This window comes from Apodemus sylvaticus, chromosome 16 (genome assembly GCF_947179515.1).
Source record: "Apodemus sylvaticus chromosome 16, mApoSyl1.1, whole genome shotgun sequence".
Lineage (NCBI taxonomy): Eukaryota > Metazoa > Chordata > Mammalia > Rodentia > Muridae > Apodemus > Apodemus sylvaticus.
Window position 1 is genome coordinate 47,147,629 of NC_067487.1, and position 16,984 is coordinate 47,164,612.

Sequence of the window (16,984 nt, forward strand, 5' to 3'; positions counted from 1 at the left end):
GGGTTACAAAATGCAAGACTAGCCCCATTCTGGACATTGCCTGGGTCCTGTCATGATACCAATTGCTATAGTTTCCTCACCAGAACCAGCCCTAAAGTCCTGAGCTAAATAAACCTCTTTTCTTTAAAGCAAATTCAGTCTTGGGTGTTTTCTTAGAGCATACTAATTAATACGAGGCTTTTTAAAAATTCTTCCAAAGGACTCAAGGGTAAAGTTACATTTAAAAACATTGTAAGGAGCTACAAGGCCAAGCAACAGCTCACCTCGGCACTTTTCTTCTTGGACCAGTGCCCAGTCAGCCTTGTTAGAATGCAAAAGCAACAGTTGACAAGAAGGTAGTCAAAATTGGAAATAGTAAAAACAATAATAAATCACTGGTACTATAGCTCCCGTGCAATGTATATCCTGTTAACTTCAGAAACTGGCCAATAACAACAGTATGACTTACAAATAGAAATAGCTGAACCCTGTGCACTAAAAGTACCTTTACTAGACAATATATCTATTGCCAGACAAAGATGGCTTCTGCTATGGTGACTTGCCACCCTGAACCCTTCAAAGATTAAGAACAGTGCTCACCCTGGACAATTGTTTAAAAATTGAATTATACAAGGAGATGGTGGGGGAGGGGACTGGGGGGGGACTAAATTTACACATGTGGTAACTCAAGAAAATATCCTCAGGGCTGGGAGGATGGCTCAGCAGTTGCAAGCATGAACTGATCTTCCAGAGGACCTAGGCTGGATTCCCAGCATCCATATGGTGGCTTCCAACTGTCTGTAACTCCAGTTCTAGGGGATCCAATGCCCTCTTCTGGTCTCTTCTAACACCAAGAACACATGTGGTAAACAGACATACATGCAGGCAAAACACCCCCAGCCACATATGTGCATTACTGTAGACGACCTGTAGAGACTTGAACCTGACTAGGGTGGGAAGGGAAGGAAGAAAAGACAGACTAACACAAAGAAAGAAAACTGGGATCAGATCGTTAGAGCTCTCTGTTACAGAAAGGACGGCTCGCAGAAGCTCAGAACATTTGTTATATAGAGCTGAATGGAGAGAAACAGTTACTGCATCTAGATGAACTAGAAACCACTTATCACATACAAATAGACAAGGAGGAGGGGTTTGTGGTATCCAGCTGGATCAAGAAGACAGGTTTAGCTAATCTCTGCAGGAACAGAACTTGTAAGGGAGCAGTCCTTGGCCAAAACGGGCCAGGGGGTGTTGTGGTTGGCATTTTCTCACAAACTATCAACATCCACACTTAGACCAAGGCTTGGCCACTTCCCTCTTAGCCTCACCACAGGGCTAGGGGAAGACTTTGCCATTCCTGCACTGATCTGAGGCTCTGGGGTCTTTGACATGGGGAAGCCCAGGGCATCCTTTTCTCCCTACAGCCCATACACATAAAAGAATAATAATTAACTATTCTCCCAAGCACCACAAAGTAGATTTCTCAAGATTTCGGCTTACAGTATTTGTCATGCTGTCTTGACAGCCTAAGGAACATACATGTGCATGCTACAGGATTCTTTATTCAACAAAGAAGCCACACTCCTAATCTATAGGAATATGCACCCTACAGTCAGTCTCCTACCCAAGATACCCATGATGACTGCATACAAGAGGAGGAGCGGGAACGGGGGTGGGGGAGGGGGGTATAATGAATAGGAAAGGCAGGAAATGGGTATTTATTGAGCATTCTCTCGGTCTGCTGGGGAGTTGTTTCAGTTAAGCCTCTCGGAAGATGTTATTACCATGGTAAATTTACAGAGGCAAAGCCAAAGCCCAGAGAAGCAACTGAGAACAGAGTATAACCCTTGAGTTTGAAGCTCTCCCTCGACTCGCTCGCTGACTCTTAATCCGGAACTTCTCTTTGCCGCCCCCCCCCCCCCATTACTGGCTCCCTGTCTAAAGCCCTGTGGGTTTTTCCGAAGGCCATTCCCTGCCCTTTGGAGTCGCTCTTAGACTCACACCTGTTCCTTCAGTCAGTCACAGCCGCCTCCCGCCCTTGGCCACACCCACCCTTGGAATCAGTCATGAAGGATCAGGGCAGCCTGCGGATGAGGACTTAGGAAATAGGAAGGAGGATGAGGAAGGAGCAGAGCTTTTCCAAGTGTCCTGCTGGCCACTTGAACAAGTGGAAGGGTGAGGCGCCTTCAAGAACCACCGAGGCGGCCCTTGGAGCGTTATTCTTCTAAAGCTACCAAATGACATCATCACGCAATGATCCTGTGAGCTGCGATGCTGTTCGGACACCAACCCCAAAATGAATTTAAATCTTGAGAATTTCATCCAAATACTATGCACATGCAACACCTATAATTTAGAATTTCTTTTCCTGCTTTTTTAAAAAACAATAAAAACCCAAAGTCAACTGGAAGTATTTTTTGAACTGATGTTGGGAAGGCCTAGGGCGGGGAGCTCAGTCATAGAAGTCTAAAGAACCACGTGTTTAGTAATCTGGGGGGGAAGCAAAAATAAAAAACGCCATGGGGGGTGGGGGGATAAAACACTAAGTATTTGAGCTCAGAAAAGTTAAGGTCCCCTACGGTGCAGGGACAAGAAACCAGTGGTCAAAGAATATCTCAGGTGAAAAGAAGATTTCCCCCAACGCACTGCAGTCACAGGAGACCAAATAGCTCCAGACACAAACTACAAAGATGCAGCCGGGCTGCCCGCAGGAGTCGGCCATTCTTCTGGACAGGTGGCCGACCTTAAAACTCTGCTTTCCCCGGGAGGAGGTGGGGCTCAGGCTGGGGCTGGGATCTGGAAGTGGTCGGCCCTCCGCTAGCCTGTGAGCAGGGTCGCGTCGCATCCTCCCCTGTGCCCAGCTCCGGGACCTGGGGCCTGAGCGTGCCCGGCCGGGGGCCTGGAGGCCGGAGGGCCGCGCGTCCCGCTCGCCCCCGCTCGGCCTGCTCGCCCCGCAGGCTCAGTCTCCCGCCCGACCCCGCTCCCACCAGTCGCCCGCCCTCTCCGTGCCGCGCCGCTTGGCTCGGCCGGCTCCAGGCGGGGAAGGGAAGTGGGGGCGCGTACCTCCGAGCCCCCCGCGCGGCCCGCAGAGCCCCAGGAAGGCGGCGAGCAACAGGAGGCCGCCGCGGGCCCCGGGCCGCCCCATCCCGCCGCGCCGTCTCCGGGGCCCGCGCCGAGCTCTACCTGCGCGGCCCGGTACTCGCCTGCGCGCCCCCAGAGCCGGGAGAGGGGCGGCGCCCCGCGCGGCTCGAAGGGGCGGGGCACTTCGGCGACCTGCAGCTGTCGCGCAGGATTAGAGCGGGCTAGACTGGGGGTTCTAAGGCCATGCAGGCGACAAACAGGACCCAGAGTCGGTGGTCCCCTCCCCTGCTTGCGGATTTGGAGCTTAGTGTGACTGGGGGGGGGGAGGGAACAGGGGGGATAGGGGATAACTCTAGGTAGCAGACTGAGGGGATAGAAGGGCAGGACCTAGGCTGGCCTTGAACCAACCTGTCCTGACCACAGTACATCTGAGGAGGACAGTGGGTTTTTCTCAGCCTTATGCTAAAGCGGGCCTCCTGTGTAATGTTTGTGAATGTGTGTTGGATGAGCAGAACACGGTAGGAAAGAAGGTAGCCCGTCATTTCTTTGCAAATGTGAGCTTTAATTTTGTTTCTTTTAAAGCTCAGCCCCTGAGTTAAAAACCTTTGAATTTTTGGAGCAACTGCCTGTCAGAATAAGGCCTAAGATTTTAGGTGTCGCTATCACGTCTTACCTTGGGAGCCATGATTATAAGTCACAGAGAGGAGAAGCCCCCATACGAGTAGAGTCCAAGGAGATGGTTTGACCAGAGGATTCCAGGGCTCTCCCAAACCAGCTTTCCTGGGCTACATTTCCGCCATGCAACTGGTTGTCAAAATGCCAGTCCTCCACCAGGATAGTCAATGTTAGTCCTGCTTTGTTCTTAGCAAAACCAACGATGACTTCATTTCCCATTCGTTCCCTTTTTAGTTCTTTAATAAAGTGCTTTTAAAGCAGAGAATCGCATTTTGACCTTTTCTGCAGCCGAGAAAATCTGTGAGGCCACTGTTCAACTTCTTAAAAAAATATGTTTTGCCTACCCTGCAGCCTTCTGTGATCCTGGGAACCTCGCCCTCCTTTAGAGAAGCTGTTCTCTCTGCCTGTCTCACCATGTGTGGGAAATGGGAGTTGGCATCCACTTCTAAGAAGTCCCCTCTGCCACGTGATGGATGGGCTGGGGTGGGTACTCGTGACTGGAGCGGGGCCAGACAATTCTAATCTGAAGAGTTCCACCGAATGCATCTGAGGAAGAGGACCTGCAACTCTGCCTCTGCGGAGGGGAGGCAGAGAAACTGTGGATAGCTCTGACTCTTCTAAAAAGCTAGCACACAAAGAGAAGCCGAGGCATAGAAAAGGGTTGTGGCTGTCCCTGGGATCTACCACCTCCAGGGGCCATCCAGCTGTGCCTTCATCTTTTCCGGAATGTTTTTGCATAATTCACTTTTACCGGAATCTACCTGGAGTTAAGTTCTGTAGTTATAACCAAAAGCAGCCTGTTAACTTGAGCCCAAACATGGTAAGCATCAGTAACTTTGGGTTATTCCTGTATGTGTATTGGTGGCCTTTCTGTCACAGTGACAAGTCACCTGACAAAAACAACTTGAGGAAAGGCTGGTTTGGCACACGGCCGTGGCCATTTCTGCCCGTGGTCAGCTGGTTCTACCCATTTTAGGCCTAAGTAAGGCAGAAACTGATGGTGGAGGGGCAAGGTAGAGAGAGCTGCTCCCTTCATAGCAACCAGGGAGCAGAGAGAACAGAAGAGGCTGAAGATAAAAACCACCTTCAAAGACACTCCCACTGACCTACTTCCTCCCCTTGGGACCCCACATTCTAAGAGCCCATTCAGCTATAAACTGATCAATGGATTAACCCCTTATGATCCAATGCTAATAGGGCACCCAGCTGAGAACTAAGCCTTCAACCCCAGTCTTTTGTAGGCTGGAATGAGGTATAGTGGGAAATACTTTGTATCAAACCGTGTCAGCAAGACATATATTTGCAAGCCTGGAGACAAGCAGCAGACTTCTAATCGGCTTCCCCAGCAGGTGGAGTTCTACCCCTGGCTTCTCTAGACTCATCCACATCCAGCTCTTTAGTGTCTTCTGTCTCCCGCAATGTGCACTTTGTCAGTGTTACCTGATCAAGCAAGAAATGGCAACCCACAGAATAAACAGCCAAATGGAGATCCAGCCGGAAAGAATTACAATGTCTAGGTCCTGTGAAAACCTGCCACTTTTACCACTCTGGTTTCCCACCCAAAGGACAAGCCAGACCCTTCATTTCTTTCCTCTTAAGATCACACCAAACCTCTGGTCCTCCAGCCATTAGCTTTCCATGGTGGTTTGAATGAAAACGGCCCCCCATGGGCTCATAGGGAGTGGTGCTATTAGGAGGTGTGGCCTTGTTGAGGTAGGTGTGGTCTTGATAGAGGAAGTGTGTCACCTCTGGTGGGCTTTGAGGTTTCAGAAGTTCATCCTAGGCCCAGGGGCCCACTCTTCCTTCTTGCTGCCTGGGGACCTGCATGTAGGACTCCCAGCCCCTCTCCAGCACCATGTCTGCCTGTACCAGCCATGCCTCCTGACAGGGCGACAATGGGCTAAACCTCTGAACTGTAAGCCAGCGTCCCCCCACCCCCAATTAAACATTTTCTTTTTGTAAGAGTTGTCGTGGTCATAGAGTCTCTTCACACCAGTACAACCCTAACCACGATACTTTTCAAATGCTGCATGTTCAGAATGTGAATCGATGTTAGCCTGGGCTGACTCTGTCCTACCAAAGCACTGAATTTGTGATCAGGTCTGGCACAGCTGAGAGAGTTAGTTCAGCTCAGTTCTTTGGGTATGTGGAATCTGGGTCAGTCCAAAAGCACCAAGAGGCCTTAAACAATGACTCCCAGAAGGGCTTCTATGTGGTTGTCATCTCTAAGAACATGATTTGGTATCTGGAAAGACCTCTTACAATGCAAGCTGGCGTACTAAGACCTGGCATTGGTGTGGGACCTTAGATAAGTCACTTATGAGTTCTATTTGTCTCCTTGTCTAAGTTGAAGATTCTACAAGGCTTATACTATAGCCACATAGACTCATGATTCAATATTGAGCATCGTGTGTGGTTCGTAGTAAGATTTCACTACTATACCTGGGAGCCCAGCCAGGGCCATAATGCTCCCCTGCCAGCCTCCAAGCATCCTTGGTCTTATCTTTAGAATAGAGGGCTATTTTATTTTCCTTCTATAGGCTTAGCATATGTACAACTGAAGTCTCATCCTGTTACCATGTCAGCAGACTATACCATCCCCCAACCACCCCACAGTATTGCTGATTTTCTTGAACTAAGTGAGGAGAGGGAGCTATAGCTCTGGTCCCAGATGTGTGGCAAGTCACACACCATACTCGCTTGTTCCCTCCTCCTAAAAGATAAAAGGCATTGATTAAATAAATTCCCTCCAGGCTCCACATTTTATGATTCTAATTAGTTATCACTGGTATTGGGACCACTGCTCCATTTAATAAAGCCCGTTTAATCAGGACATAGGGAAACATGAAACGCTTGAATTTCTTTACCCGAGCCAAGGAAGTGATTGCTAATAAACTTGGAGCTTTTAATTTAGAGAAAATGGCTAAAGTGTCAAAGAGAGAAGAGGATTATCTCCCTGTAGAATGCCCACTTGTTCCTGTTTTGAAATGACTTCTAATCCATCCTTTGTATCCCTACAGAGGGAATGCAGTCTCTGGCCAATTTAGATGTCTCTAAAATGAGGAGAAATTAAAATGTTCACAGTTTTTAATGAGGAACCATTGTTTACGATGACTTTAGGTCTGTCGCTTTAGCATCTGCTCAAGAAATCAACCCACATCAAGGTCGTTGTAATGTCGCTCCAACTGGTGACTGTTTCAGGCTAGAACAAGCGCTCTGACCAGCTCTACAGAGAACACTTCAAGGCAGCTGCTTTGAGCAGAAAAAAGATATGTTTTCCGAGTGGGAAGATATCAATATTTTCTGCTCTCCCTTTCCTGTGGAAAGAAAAACCCTTTACAGAACAGATTATCCTAACACATAACTACAGCGAATACTGTGGCAGCTGAAGACTGTCTAATGGTAGAGAAGGAGTTTGGAAAAGCAGAGGTCATTCTGTTAGGCAAGCGACTAAGTTCGCACAACTCCCGGCTCCCTAAGCCCAAAGGGTCCTGGGAACTCTCTTCAGTGGTTTCAGTGATGGCTGCCGGCAGGAGTAACAGCACAGCCTGGAAGCTCCCTGTGTATCCTACGGAGCCTAATTTTATTCACACCAGATAGAGTAACCAATGAGAGACTAAATAAAGGATTCCATCCACATGTATTTGGTGAGCCAGTGAGCGGATCAAGGCTCCTGAAGGAGAAGGGGTGGCCTTGCAGTGACATCAACAAAGAGAAAGCCTTCACCCAGGAGGGCTGAGGACTCAGGAGAGCTACCTCACTGGGTCCCCGCCGAAGGCGTCCCCTCTCACGGTGGGCTGTGATAAATATTTAATCCCGACCCTGGGCTTTCTACCCTGCCTTAGACCGTTTAAGTTCCCGGATGAAAGACACACGTCTTTATATTCCCCAAAAGCCTTAAACCACACAAGAGCGGGGGCAGCTGCCTGCCCTCTCTGCTATCAGAACCTACTTTCCTATTGACAATCCCAAGCTATTGCTTACACTGCTTCATCTGGGCTGCTCTGAACTCCCATTGGCCAGCCCAGGGGGCCACAGTTTCTTTACTCGTAACCAGTGGCAGCTTCTTCCTCTTCCTCCTGCCCTTTCTTCTCTCTCCTCATGGTTCCTCTCCAACCCCAAGCCCGGGAAAACCTATCACCCCGCCCCTACATCTATGCCTCTTCTGCCCATCGATTCGCTGTTGGCATTTTTATTTACCAATCAGAAATAACTTGGAGGCAGGATCGCAGGGCTACAGTGCAGACTCCAGGTCTTGGGGGCCACCTTTAGCATTTCAATAGCTAGCAAAAGACCAACCCCCAACACAGTGGCCGGTTAATGATTATATGACCTTGGCATCATGAGTCTTGTGAGTTTCTTGAAGTGTCCCCTCCTCAAACACATATCCTTCCTTGGAGGAAGCAGATGCGGAACAAGACAATCCTCGCATTATTTAGGAAAGTGGGTTTTTTTTTGGGGGGGGGCATGTTTTTGGTTTTTGGTTTGGTTTAGTTTGGTTTGGTTTTGGTTTCTCTCTCTGTGTGTGTGTGTGTGTGTGTGTGTGTGTGTGTGTGTGGTGAGTTTTTTTGTTTTGTTTTGTTTTGTTTTTGCATGTGCACTCCAAACTCTGATTATTCGGGTGATGAGAGATTTAAACCCAAGCAATACAATTCATCAAAGCAAGTTGCTTAACCATCAAGCATCAGTTTTGCCTTCTGAAACAGGCGATGTCATAAGGTTAAATGAGATCATCTCAATGGCATGCGTGATGCATGGTGTCTTAGTTAGGCTACTATTGCTATGATGAAATTTCATGACCAAAGCTAATAAATGAAAAAAAAAAGGTTCATTTTGCTCACATTCTCCTATAATCATCAAAAGCAGTGAGGGCAGGAACTCAGGCGGGGCTAGAGCATGGCGGCAGGAGCTGATGCAGAGGCCACCGAGGGGCACTGCTCATCATGGCTTGCCCGGCCTGCTTTCTTAGAGAACCCAGGACCACCAGCCCAGGGGTCCCACACACATGGGCTGGGCTCTCCTCCATCAATCACTAATTAAGAAAACGTCTTACAGAAGAATTGTTTTTTAAATTAGATATTTGCTTTATTTACATTTTGAATGTTAACCCCTTTCCACATTACCTCACTGAAAACCCCCATCCCACCCTTCTCCAGCTGTTCACCCCCCCCCCCCAAAAATTTCCTGACTTGCATTCCCTATTCTGGGGAATCGAGCCTTCACAAGACCAATGGCCTCTCCTCTCATTGATGTCTGAAATTGTCATCTTCTACTACATATGTAGCCAGAGCCTTGGGACCCTCCATATGTACTCTTTGGTTGGTGTTTTAATCCCTGGGAGATCTGGGGGTACTGGTTGGTCCATATTATTGTTCCCCCTATGGACCTGCAAACCTCTTCAGCTCCTTGGGTCCTCTCTCTGGCTGCTCCACTGGGCACCCTATTCTCAGTCTATTTGGTTGGCTGTGAGCCATGGGTGTTCTGATCCACTTTCCAATAAGGATTAAAGTATCCACACTTTGGTCTTCCTTCATCTTGAGCTTCATGTGGTCTGTGATTTGTATCTTGGGTATTCCGAGCTTTTGAGCTAATATCCACTTACCAGCGATTGCATACCATGAGTGTTCTTTTGTGATTGGGTTACCTTATTCAGGATAAGAGTTTCTAGCTCCATCCATTTGCCTAAGAATTTCATGAATCTTAGGGATGCATTTTTCTCAGTTGAGGTTCCCTGGGCTCAGATGGCTGTAGCTTGTAACAAGTTGACATAGACCTAGCAGGTAACAAGCAGCCTATTGACAGTTAACCATTCCAGGTCCCTTTAAGCACAGCCAGATACCTCTTGTGTAAATAATACCACTCAGAGGCTGCAGAGAAAATTCAGTTAGTGTTCTATAGCTTCCTTTCTGTTGCCATCATAAACACGTGGCCAAAACACTCTAACTAAAGCAGCTGAAGGCAGGAGAGGGTATGTGTCATCTTACATCACGGAAGAAGTCCCAGCAAGAACTCAAAGCAGGAGCCTGAAGGCAAACCTGCTTCCTGTGCCATGTGACATCACCTGGACCACAACCAAGGAAGTCCCACAAAATCGTGGACAGGTACTGCCTGCTGAGTCACACTCAGGCTCACACTCAGCTATCCTGTGTATAAAGCGCAGGACCATCAGCCCTGCAATAAGCCGGGGTCATCTACATCAATTAATAAGACAATCCCCCTGCAGACATGCCCACGGGCCAGTCCGATCTAGGCAATTCCTCAAAGAAGCCTTTCCTCTTAGATGACTCTAGAGTAGTCAGTAGACTGTCAATTTGATATTTAAAGCTAACTCGGACTGTCATGAAGTAATCGCCTCATAAGCGTTAGGTAGGACTGAAGCTTAATCCTCAGAATTCACATAAAATCCTAGGTGTGGTTGTATGTGCTTATAACCCCAGCCATGAAGAGGTAGAGACAGGAGGATCCCAGGCTGGTCAGCCTAATTATAAATTAGGGCAGCGAAAGACCCCCCCCCCAGACTCAAAGATATGGATGATTGTAGGGAGCTGCTTGCTACCGCGCCCTTAAAATGGCACGGGTTTCTGCTTTCCGCCTTCCAGCTGGCGGGCTCCCCCTCATAAACAACTCCTTATTTGGGTGGAGCCTGTTGAGTCTTGCGCCTTCCGCGCGTGGATACAGCCTATCAGCAATGCCCACATGGCTAAGCCTGATTGGCTGGCTATTAGTATTTAAGGGCTTGGCTTATTCTCTCCGGGTCGGAAGAAGCTTGTACAGGGATCCTGAGTAAACTGCTTGGAGAAAATCTTCCTGTGTTGCGTCATTCCTTGCCGGTGAGGGTGGTCGTGAGAACTGGTGCCGAAACCCAGGAACTCTCCTCATTCAGGGGGTTCGAAGATCAGAACTTCTTGCAGTCAGGGTAGTGCACTGGTAAGTTCCCAAGGTAAGTTGGGACATAAGGGACTGTGAAAAGCTGGTAGCCTGCTCCTCTCTGTAGACAAAGAGGGAGCGAAAAGTTTGCGGAAAGCAAACCGAAAGTAAAGTCCGAGGTCTTGCGGACCGAGGTTTAAGTTCGCGGATTAGCGACCTAGTGAAAATTAAAGAGTTACAATTTATGGACCCTGCTCTGATAGCAGTGTCCTACATTTTTGCCTGTGTTCTTTTTTGGGGAGTCGTGTTCTGGTTTTGCTGACCGATGTGCACACCACCCCTCCACTCCCTACCACCCCCCACCCCCCCCCACCCCCTACCACCACCACCGCCACCCTCCCACCCCCCACCCCCGTGATTGCAAGTAAAAGGACTTAGAGCTTTAATTTTTAAAATGGGAACCTCACAGTCTTATCCAATTTTTCTGGCTCTTCAGGAGCTGCTTTTATCAAAGAATTTAAAGATCAAGAAATCGACCTTAGAGAGATTTCTTAATGAATGTGGTACCGTGGCACCCTGGTTCGATGTTTATGGCAGCCTAACAGTCGCCTGCTGGGATAGGTTAGGGAAGGATCTGGACTTAGCCTGGGATCAGGGCACACTCAAAGGAGGAGTAAGACCTATTTGGAAGCTTGTTAGGGGCTATTTAGAAGATAAAAAATGCTGTAAGGACGTAGAGGATGGACAAACTGCTTTAGAAATCTTACAAGAGGAAAGATCAGAAAAGGCAGAGAGTGTTAAAGAAAAAGGGGCAAAGTCTCTCTACCCTGCCTCAGAAGGGCTAGGAGATTTCAGTTCCGAAGATTCTGATCTTGAGGAGGAGGAGATACATGCTCTGGTTGAACCGTTGGAGGGAGCGAGCCTAAAACAGAGGAAGAAACTTAGAGATAAGTCAGGGGTGTCGGCGCCATCAATGGGTGTGGCCGTCCCCACCCTGCCAGCACCTTCCACTCCTCCACCTTATCTAGAGACTACCCAGTATACAGGGAGTTCCTTTTGTCCACAAGTTTGGCCACAGGTTCGCACCGAGCTCTCTTTAGCTTATCCAGTGTTTCAGGATCCACAAGGGCAAAGGAGTCATGAGCCTTTAGACTTTAAAGTTATCAAATCTCTGGCCGAATCAGTTTGAAATTATGGAACATCCGCTGCCTTCACGGTGGCTCAAGTTGAGGCTCTCTCTAGGCACTGTATGACTCCTGGGGATTGGAGTTCATTTGTTCGTGCCTGCCTAAGCCCAGGACAATACCTTGATTGGAGATCATTCCTTATAGAATTTGCAACTGAGCAGGAAGCCGCTAACATAGCGACGGGCAACCCACGATGGGATAGGGATATGCTCCTGGGTCAAGGAAGGTACGCCAACCAACAGACTGGTTATCCGGTGCAAGTATACAATCAAGTCAATGATATTTCCATAAAAGCTTGGAAGTCCCTCCCCAATAAAGGGAGGTAACAGTAAATCTTACTAAGGTTATTCAAGGACCTATGGAGCCTTTCTCTGATTTTGTTGCTCAACTCCTCGAGACTGCCACCAGAATTTTTGGCAATGTGGATTTGGCAGGGCCCCTAATAAAGCAGCTTGCTTTTGAACAATGCACACAGGAGTGCTGTGCGGCTATAACCCCGTTCAAAAACAAGGGGATAGAGGAATGGATGAAAGTGTGCAGAGAGTTAGGAGGGCCGCTGACTAATGCAGATCTTGCTGTGGCTGTGGTGCAATTAACACAGAACAGGAAGTCACAGTCAGGAGCTTGCTTCAGGTGTGGAAAGCTGGGCCATCTTAAAAAACAATGTCCGGAAAGAGGAAGCACAGGCACGGGCGGAATTCCACGCCCTAGACAACCTGGGTTGTGTCCCAAGTGCAAAAAGGGAAATCACTGGGCTAATGCGTGTAGGTCCATTAAGGACATACATGGACAGCCCCTTCCATCTGGCTATGGAAGCGCTCGGCCAAAAAACGGCCAGTGGGGCCCTCGTCCCCAGGGCCCACAAATATATGGGGCCATAGAGGAACAAACCACGAGTCCCGCATCAGAGAGATGGCCGTCCCTTCGCCATCCAAGGGACCGCGGAGAGCCACTGCAGGTTCTGCAGGATTGGACCTCCGCTCCACCTCCAGGCTCGTATTAACTCCTCAAATGGGAGTCCAAACAATTGATACTGATTTTAAAGGACCCCTTGACCCTGATACCGTGGGCCTACTCATTGGTAGATCATCCACTGCTTTGAGAGGCTTAATAGTGCACCCAGGGATTAATGATCCAGATTTTAAAGGAATAGTCAAGATAATGGTAGAGTCCCCAAAAGGAATTGCAGTTATTTCCCCAGGAGATAGAATAGCTCAGCTCATTGTGCTCCCTAGTTTGCATGCAAAGTTTCCAGCTCAGAAAATAAATAGGGAGAAAAAAGGGTTCGGATCCACTGGCAATGACCTTACATTTTTGGCACTGGATTTAGACCAGCGCCCCATTGTAGAGTTGCAAATTGAAAATAGACGAATTCAGGGACTAATGGACACTGGAGCTGACTGGCCAATCCAGATCTCCTCTCAAACGTTACAGGGCTTGGGTTATGTAAAGGCCCCAGATATTAGTGCAAGACAGCTCAAGTGGCAAGATCAGGAAGGACAATCTAGCATAATACAGCCCTATGTCCTAGATTTGCCAATCACCCTATGGGGGAGGGATTTGCTGAAGAATATGGGCTATAAATTAACCAATGAATATTCGGAAGTCTCGCAACAACTCATGAAGCAGATGGGGCATTACCCCAGAAGGGGCATTGGGAAATTTTTACAAGGAAGGACTAGCCCAGTTGTTGCTCAACAAAGACCCGATTGGCAAGGCCTGGGTTTTTCCTAGGGGCCATTGAGGAGGGTATTCCCATCACATGGAAGACAGAGGAACCGGTGTGGGTTCCTCAATGGCCCCTTTCCTCTGAGAAGCTTGCAGCAGCTCATTCCTTAGTAAGTGAACAGCTCTCCCTTGGGCACATTCAAACCTCAGTATCTCCTTGGAACACACCCGTTTTCATTATAAAAAAGAAAACAGGAAAATGGAGGCTGCTTCATGACCTCCGCGCTATTAATCAACAAATGCAAGTGATGGGTCCAGTGCAGCGAGGCCTTCCCTTGTTGTCTGCCTTACCTAGCCATTGGCCAGTCATAGTAATAGATATAAAAGACTGTTCTTTTCAATCCCTCTCTGCATTAAAGACAGGGAGCGGTTTGCATTTACCATCCCTTCCTGTAATCATGAGGAACCTGATAAGAGGTATGAATGGAAAGTGTTACCCCAGGGCATGGCTAATAGCCCCACTATGTGTCAAGTATTTGTGAGTGCTGTCATCGCTCCTCTAAGGGAGCAATATTCCAGAGTAAGATGCATCCACTACATGGATGATATCCTTCTGAGTAATAAAGATGAGAAGGTTTTGGATCAGGCTTATGAAGAGCTAATAAGATTATTGAGAAGAAAGCAATTGTTTGTTGCCCCAATAAGGTTCAAAAAACCAGTGTAGTCTCTTATTTGGGAGCAAAATTGGATCCTTTTACAGTAGTCCCACAAAAGATTGAAATTAGAAAGGATAATCTCAAGACATTTAATGACTTTCAGAAGTTGTTGGGTGATATAAACTGGATCCGAAGCTATTTGAAAATACTTAATTATGAATTGAGGCCATTATTCAATCTTTTGGCCGGTGATTCAGCCCTGGATTCTCCTAGACAACTAACTAAGGAGGCTCGAGTGGCCTTGAGGAAGGTAGAGCAAGGACTACAGGATGCAGTACTATATCGTTGCACAGAGGACTTGAATATCATCTTGTGCATTCTGCCTACCTTTTTGCAGCCTACAGGGCTGTTATGGCAGGCAGGACCCTTATTATGGATTCATCCTAAAGCCTCACCAGCAAAATCCATACAGCATTACCCCACTGCTGTTGCAAAATTGGCCCTTAATGGAATACAACAGTCCGTGCAGTTTTTTGGGAGATATCCAACCTCCCTGATTATTCCATATACTGCTTTTCAAGTACAAATATTATGTGGAGCAATTGATGACTGGGCCATATTGCGCTGTGGTTTCCATGGTATTATAGATAATCATTATCCCAAGCATCCTTTGCTTTTATTTTTTAAAGAACATCCTGTTGTGTTTCCAAAAGTAACTGCACAGAATCCTTTGCCAGATGCTCCCAATATATTTACAGATGGATCAAAAACTGGATGTGGGGTGTATATGGTAGAACATCAGAAACCAGTCCTGTATCAATTCCAGCCAAATTCTCCACAGTTGGTTGAGTTGCAAATTGTCTTGGAAGTCTTTAAAAAAATGCCTTTTTCCCTTCAATTTGCTTTCTGATTCGGCATATGTGGTAAATGCTGTAAAAATTCTTGAGGTGGCCGGACCTATAAAGCAGTACTATTTGTCAATTACTGAGAGAGTTACAAAAGATTATTTGGCTGAGAGAGTCAAAATTTTTTATACAACATATTCGAGCTCATACAGACTTGTCTGGCCCATTAAGTGAGGGAAATGATCTGGTTGATTGTTGCACTAGAATGGAATATGCCTTTTTGAGTTCTGTTTTGGAAAATGCCCGAATTTTTCATAAGCAATTTCATGTTCCTTCAAAGACCTTGCAACGAAGGTTTGGATTATCCCGAGCAGATGCCAGACATTTTGTGCTCGAATGTCAACAATGTGCTGTTTATAATCATCCCCTAGTTTAGGAATTAATCCAAGAGGTTTGCTACCTTTAAAAATTTGGCAGATGGATGTTACTCATATTTCTGAATTTGGAGCTTTAAAATATGTTCATGTTTCTGTGGATACTTGTTCTGGCATCATTCATGCTACAGCCTTGAGTGGAGAGAAGACACGTAACGTTATTACACATTGCCTTGAAGCATGGGCGGCTTGGGGGCAACCTCAACAGCTTAAGACAGACAATGGCCCTGCCTATACAGCTCAGTCTTTTCAATCCTTTTGCAAGCAAATGAATATAATCTTGAATCCTGGTCTACCCTATAATCCTCAGGGCCAAGGCATTGTTGAATATGCTCATCGTACCCTTAAGGAATGTTTAACAAAACAAAAAGAGGGAATTGGGTATGGTAGAACATCCAAAGAACGACTTTCATTGGCATTATTTATTTTAAATTTTTTGAATCTGGATAATGATGGTTTGGCTGCAGCTGATTGGCACCGATGCCCTAATAATACCTTGAAGGGTTATGTTAAATAGAAGGATGTACTTACTGGATTATGGCATGGCCCTGATCCAGTGTTGGTGTGGGCGAGAGGTTCTGTTTGTGTGTTTCCTCAGACTCAACAAGACCCACTGTGGGTGCCTGACCGGCTGACCAGACGCTGCAATAAAAATGAAGATCCTCCTGCTGTTACTGATTCTTGGTGAAATGTTGATGCTGGTGTAGATGGAGCCAAGATGGGCGATCTTGTTGGTGTTCCCGAGACCCATGCCAATACGCCATGATGCTAAGCTGTTTCCTTGTCTTTTTAGTTCTAACAAGTCTCTTGATATACCTTATTCACCTTTAGATAAAGAGGAGGGAAGTGTAAATGAAAGTATGCCCTTGCCATCTTTTTGATAGTACTTTCAATTGTTTGCCTGTGGTGCATCTGCAGAATGAGGTTTATCCAACAAAGACAGGCTGCAATGATGGTACAAGCATTCACAGCCATTGAAGCTGGACAGTCCTCCCAGGCCTGGCTGGCAGCCATGAAGGCCTAATAAGATGCTTTCCACGCTCAGGATGCGAGGCTAAGCACTGCACTCAGGGGCCCATGATTGGAGAGCCCTTGGGGGGAACATGTTTGACTGCACACATGTTGGTACCCCAGAACCCGTCTCTGAGCAAAAGGTACCGGACGGGTTTGATGAAATCCACTGGGCTGATGGCTCAGAAGGGTGTCGAAACAAGGTCCATGAGTCCACCCGATGGGCAAACGATATATCAGAGGTCAAACCTCTACTCTCACCTGAATGTGTGTTTAAAAAGAAAAAGGAGGAACTGTAGGGAGCTGCTTGCTACCGCGCCCTTAAAATGGTGTGGGTTTCTGCTTTCTGCCTTCCCGCTGGCGGGCTCCCCATCGTAAACAACTCCTTATTTGGGTGGAGCCTGTTGAGTCTTGTGCCTTCCGCGTGGATACAGCCTATCAGCATTGCCCACGTAGCTAAGCCTGATTGGTTAGCTATTAGTATTTAAGGGCTTGGCTTATTCTCTCCAGGGTCAGAAGAAGCTTGTACAGGGATCCTGAGTAAACTGCTTGGAGAAGATCTTCCTGTGTTGTGTCATTCC

General features: G+C 47.3%; 1 protein-coding gene across 1 annotated transcript in view; it reads right to left on the bottom strand.

Moving 5' to 3' along the window:
- Positions 1 to 3,206, bottom strand: part of LOC127666855 (chondroitin sulfate proteoglycan 4-like) — a 67,245-nt gene extending 64,039 nt beyond the window's left edge. Inside the window, exon 1 of the mRNA XM_052159844.1 lies at positions 3,043 to 3,206. Coding sequence (XP_052015804.1) covers positions 3,043 to 3,124 — 82 coding nt within the window. The 5' untranslated portion in view covers positions 3,125 to 3,206. The remainder of the gene's footprint in view (positions 1 to 3,042) is intronic.
- Between the last annotated feature and the right edge of the window lie 13,778 nt (positions 3,207 to 16,984).